Source organism: Musca domestica, unplaced genomic scaffold (assembly GCF_030504385.1).
Source record: "Musca domestica strain aabys unplaced genomic scaffold, Musca_domestica.polishedcontigs.V.1.1 31, whole genome shotgun sequence".
Lineage (NCBI taxonomy): Eukaryota > Metazoa > Arthropoda > Insecta > Diptera > Muscidae > Musca > Musca domestica.
Window position 1 is genome coordinate 9739504 of NW_026712309.1, and position 5849 is coordinate 9745352.

A 5849-nucleotide genomic window follows, 5' to 3' on the forward strand; every position below is an offset into this window, starting at 1 on the left:
CAAGCTTCTATACGCGAGATAACCGTAGAGAACTATTCAAAAGTATATTTAATGTTTATAGCGTATTTTCGAAAATGTTTTTAATGCTTTTCACCGCAGCTTCCCAGAGGCCGCCCATATATCGGGAGGTACCGTTATATAAGGGCTATACGAAGACGTGGACCTGCACAGACAATTTTCTGTCATAGGCTGTAGAATACATCACGAACTTTAAATACGAAATTTGAAACAATTCCGGTAAATAATGTCGGTTACCGTTATATGGGGGCTATACAAAGACGTGGACCTACACAGACAAATTTATGTCATAGGCTGTAGTATTTATTACGAACTTCAAATACCAAATTTGAAACAATTCCGGTTAATAATTTCGCTAAAATCATCAAAATACCGAATATCGGGAGGTACCGTTTTATGGGGGCTACACGAAGACGTGGACCTGCACAGACAATTTTCTGTCACAGACTGTAGTATCCATTTCGAACTTCATATACCAAATTTGAAACAACTCCGGCGAATAATGTCGCTAATATCAAAATACCGAATATCGGGAGGCACCGTTATATGGGGGCTATACCAAAACGTAGACTTACATGGTCAATTTTCAATACCAAAAGTCCTGCAGACATACAGACATTTGAGTAAAATTTTATCAATCTACTTAATTTCGTTCGGAAGCTAGAGTGATTTCTACAGACGGACGGACATCGCTAAATCGACATAGAATTTTATGCTGATCAAGTATATTTCGAGGTGTTACAAACGGAATGATAAACTTTATATACCCACCATACTATGGTGGAGGGTATAAAAACGAAAGCAGAGCAAAAAAAAATCTATGACTATGTTGATAAAATATGCAATAATTAATTTTACTCATTAAACAACTGACTGCATCAATTGAAGCACCATTGATTTGATGGTCTATAAATTTGGTTTTTGGTTTTGTACAGTTAAATGCGACGTAAATTTATAATAAATAAATTCATTTTATTTATTCCATAAGATAACTGACCGAATGTGCTTCGTTCTAACACATTATTAGGTTAGGTTGAAAAGAGGGTCGAAGCAATTCGCCGCATGCCCTGTTGGGCATATACTTAAGCCAGTATAGGCCTGTTGTGCGCTCTAGACTAAGGGTTTTTTGAAGAAGGCGGGTTGTTTACAGTCTGTTATATTTGAAAATGTATATTTCGAGGTGTTACAAACGGAATGACAAACTTAATATACCCACCATACTATGGTGGAAGGTATAAAAATGAAAGCAGAGCAAAAATTCTGTGGCCAATTGTTGATAAAATATGCAATAAATTAATTTTACTCATAAAACAACTGACTGCATCAATTGAAGCACCATTAATTTGATGGTGTATAAATTTGGTCAAGTTTTTGGGTATGTTGTACAGTTAAATGCGACGTAAACTTATAATAAATAAATTCGTTTTATTTATTCCATAAGATAACTGACCGAATCTGCCTCGTTCTAACACTTTATTAGGTTAGGTTGCAATTCGCCGCATGCCCTGTTGGGCATATACTTAAGCCAGTATAGACCTGTTGTGCGCTCTAGACTAAGGGTTTTTTGAAGAAGGCGGGTTGTTTACAGTCTGTTATATTTGAAAATGTATATTTCGAGGTGTTACAAACAGAATGACAAACTTAACATACCCTCCATACTATGGTAGATGGTATAAAAAGTAAGGTGTTGGTGGTTTGATATATAGTTATGAGACGATTCACGGCAGATCTTGCCGTGTCGTCTTTAGCCACTTAAATCTTCTGGCTAATTGAAGAATTACTGTAGGGTCAGTGTTAGAAAACGAAGACAGATCGTGTGACACTTGTTCCCCCACGAACCTGTGTTTCACGTCAATGAGTGCTGGACAGTGGCAGACAGGATGTTCGATCGTCTCAATTTCTTCTTCGTCCTGACATATTCTACAGTAATCAATGTCATCGCTGTCTCATTTTGAGGTCATTGCCCACACCTTGCAGTGATCTGTGATGATACCCACCACAAGTTCTTAGTCAGGTTTAGACAATGACAGTAGCGACGTTGTTCTCTTCTCCGAGAGTGTGGGCCAGATTCTTTTGGAGATGTTGCATCCCCTTTCGTCCAGCCATTTTTGTTGAATTCTCTCCGAGTAGTGTTTGAATTACCTGTAGGAAGTGACGCAGGGGTGGTTTGACCGAGTTCTCAACTTCAATGGAAGTCGATTCGGATCGTAGCCTCGCCCATTCGAACTTAATGGACAACCCAGCGTTTTCCAGTGATATCCTAGAGGAGTGTAGAGCTTTCAGTGCCGCTTCACTATCGACGTGCATAGTCATCAAGTCACGGAGAGAGAAAAAAACGCTAACCAGGGCGAACCTTAAAGCGATTCGGAAATCCAAAAAAGAATCATCCGCTATAGCCAAAGTGTTCCGTTGAGAAGGAGTTTGCCTCTCTCCTAAACGACCTGTCAAGAAGGCGATTCCAGTTGGGGACAAACCTTCTGAAGAGTGTGGAAGTCCAGTTGTTGGAATAACAGCACCAGCTGTTGCACCACCAACAGAAGCCCAGGCTGCTTCCACCGATACAAAAATAAAGAAGCGCAGGACACGAAGAACAAAGAAGATGGAACGCGAAGGAGCCGCGACCTCGGTGGAACCAAAGGAGACCAATCCCTCATCTCGTCCAACGATGAAGAGGGGACGGTCAACGGAGGAACCACATCCTGAGGCGAAGAAACCTTCAAAGGGAAACTCCTCTTCTCCACCGGCTGGCTAGTGGTGGACGTGGCTTAAAAAGCTTCGTCTACTAAAGCCACAAATGTATTTACCAAAACCCAACTGTTTGCGTAGCAAAGATATCACACAGTCGTACAAGAATGTCCGTTACAAATTTGAAAACGGAATGAACATTAAAATGATTATATTCTAGTGTAAACATTGCGGCCAGCCTTGCAACATCTTGCTATGTTGCAATGCAAATTAAGTATACAAAAATATAAATTCATTTTACAATTTTTCTTATTTACACTTCAAATTTCAATTTAATTATTCTTTTTTTTCTTTGTTTTAATATTGCGCTCGGAGAGCAAGGGGCACATTGCCGCGCAATAAATTAATTAACCGTCGGTCATACGGCACGGGCGAGCTCTTCTGGCAAAAGTCTCCCAGCAAGAAATCACATTGGGCATGGACCCGACAAGACCCATCTAAAGATGGTAAGTTGAGACCTTGGGAATCCAGGGCTCGAGTATACCTGGGTCTTCATTACTTTAGGGTACACTTCAGCACCCAACTCCACTGCGTCTCGGGACGCTTTAAAGAATTGCGGATCTGCTAGCATCATACCTTGGTAGTGCTCCTTTATCGATTCCTAGGCAGATTGGTTTGTAACCCGAGCGGATACCGACAATCGTTGGGCGGAGTCGAAACCAGTGTGAATTGGGCAAACCGGTCGGAACCGACTGGAATGGAGTGCATTCGCAACGATTTGACCAGCGAATTACAGATTTGACTACTAGGGCCCACCTTATTTTGATTTTCAATGCTACGAGAAAAAAAATAAAAATGGCGAGAAAACAAACATCTAATTGTTCAAAGCGACCACCTTAACCACCGGACGCCGCACAATGCCATTTTCAGTTTTTACGTCGGCGACACGAACCCCGGAAAAACATTGATTACCCGACCTAATTTCCACGATGTTGGATATAATTGTCCTTGTCGAATTACAACTAAATCGTCTGTTTGTATATCGCGCTGCGGAAATTTCCATTTATAGCGTTTATGGAGACTTTTTAAATACTCTTTCCACCGTAGGCAGAACTGTTGAGTAAGCACCTTAAGTTTTCTATACCGATGGACTATATGCAATGGAGATTCTTGTATTAATGGTTCCGGAGGGGATAAAATAGGAGATCCTACCAAAAAAAGACCTGGAGTTAAAGCTAAATAACTATCCACACTATCACTCGTCGAACAAAGCGGTTGAGAATTTAAACAAGCTTCTATACGCGAGATAACCGTAGAGAACTATTCAAAAGTATATTTAGTGTTTATAGCGTGTTTTCGAAGATGTTTTTAATGCTTTTCACCGCAGCTTCCCAGAGGCCGCCCATATATCGGGAGGTACCGTTATATAAGGGCTATACGAAGACGTGGACCTGAACAGACAATTTTCTGTCATAGGCTGTAGAATACATCACGAACTTTAAATACGAAATTTGAAACAATTCCGGTAAATAATGTCGGTTACCGTTATATGGGGGCTATACAAAGACGTGGACCTACACAGACAAATTTCTATCATAGGCTGTAGTATTTATTACTAACTTCAAATACCAAATTTGAAACAATTCCGGTTAATAATTTCGCTAAAATCATCAAAATACCGAATATCGGGGGGTACCGTTATACGGGGGCTACACGAAGACGTGGACCTGCACAGACAATTTTCTGTCACAGACTGTAGTATCCATTTCGAACTTCATATACCAAATTTGAAACAATTCCGGCGAATAATGTCGCTAATATCATCAAAATACCGAATATCGGGAGGTACCGTTATATGGGGGCTATACCAAAACGTAGACTTAAATGACCTGCAGACATACAGACATTTGAATAAATTGTATCATTATTTTCATTTACCATTTTCAATACCAAAAGTACTATAGATATAATACACATTTGAGTAAATTTTTATCAATTTACTTCATTTGTGATTTGTGAGTGATTTCCATAGACAGCATAAATCGGCATAGAATTTTATGCTGATCAAGTCAACAGATCTTGATGGACAACCCAGCGTTTTCCAGTGATCTCCTACAGTGCAAAACAACCTTAGACTTGATAGTAGAGGAGTTTAGAGCTTTCAGTGCCGCTTCATTATCGACGTACATAGTCACCAAGTCACGGAGAGAGAAAAAAAACGCTAACCAGGGCGAACCTTAAAGCGATTCGGAAATCCAAAAAAGAATCATCCGCTATAGCCAAAGTGTTCCGTTGAGAAGGAGTTTGCCTCTCTCCTAAACGACCTGTCAAGAAGGCGATTCCAGTTGGGGACAAACCTTCTGAAGAGTGTGGAAGTCCAGTTGTTGGAATAACAGCACCAGCTGTTGCACCACCAACAGAAGCCCAGGCTGCTTCCACTGATACAAAAACAAAGAAGCGCAGGACACGAAGAACAAAGAAGATGGAACGCGAAGGAGCCGCGACCTCGGTGGAACCAAAGGAGACCAATCCCTCATCTCGTCCAACGATGAAGAGGGGACGGTCAACGGAGGAACCACATCCTGAGGCGAAGAAACCTTCAAAGGGAAACTCCTCTCCTCCACCGGCTGGCTAGTGGTGGGCGTGGCTTAGAAAGCTTCGTCTACTAAAGCCACAAATGTATTTACCAAAACCCAACTGTTTGCGTAGCAAAGATATCACACAGTCGTACAAGAATGTCCGTTACAATTTGAAAACGGAATGAACATTAAAATGATTATATTCTAGTGTAAACGTTGCGGCCAGCCTTGCAACATCTTGCTATGTTGCAATGCAAATTAAGTATACAAAAATATAAATTCATTTTACAATTTTTCTTATTTACACTTCAAATTTCAATTTAATTATTCTTTTTTTTTCTTTGTTTTAATATTGCGCTCGGAGAGTAAGGGGAACATTGCCGCGCAATAAATTAATTAACCGTCGGTCATACGGCACGGGCGAGCTCTTCTGGCAAAAGTCTCCCAGCAAGAAATCACATTGGGCATGGACCCGACAAGACCCATCTAAAGATGGTAAGTTGAGACCTTGGGAATCCAGGGCTCGAGTATACCTGGGTCTTCATTACTTTAGGGTACACTTCAGCA

General features: G+C 40.7%; 1 protein-coding gene across 1 annotated transcript; it reads left to right on the forward strand.

Annotated features, from left to right (window-relative positions):
* Positions 1 to 2617: 2617 nt before the first annotated feature.
* On the forward strand, positions 2618 to 5338 carry LOC131803639 (uncharacterized). The gene is made up of 2 exons (XM_059125068.1): positions 2618 to 2765; positions 5049 to 5338. The coding sequence occupies exons 1-2, from the start codon at positions 2618 to 2620 to the stop codon at positions 5336 to 5338; spliced, it is 438 nt and encodes a 145-aa protein (XP_058981051.1).
* The last annotated feature ends 511 nt before the right edge of the window (positions 5339 to 5849 follow it).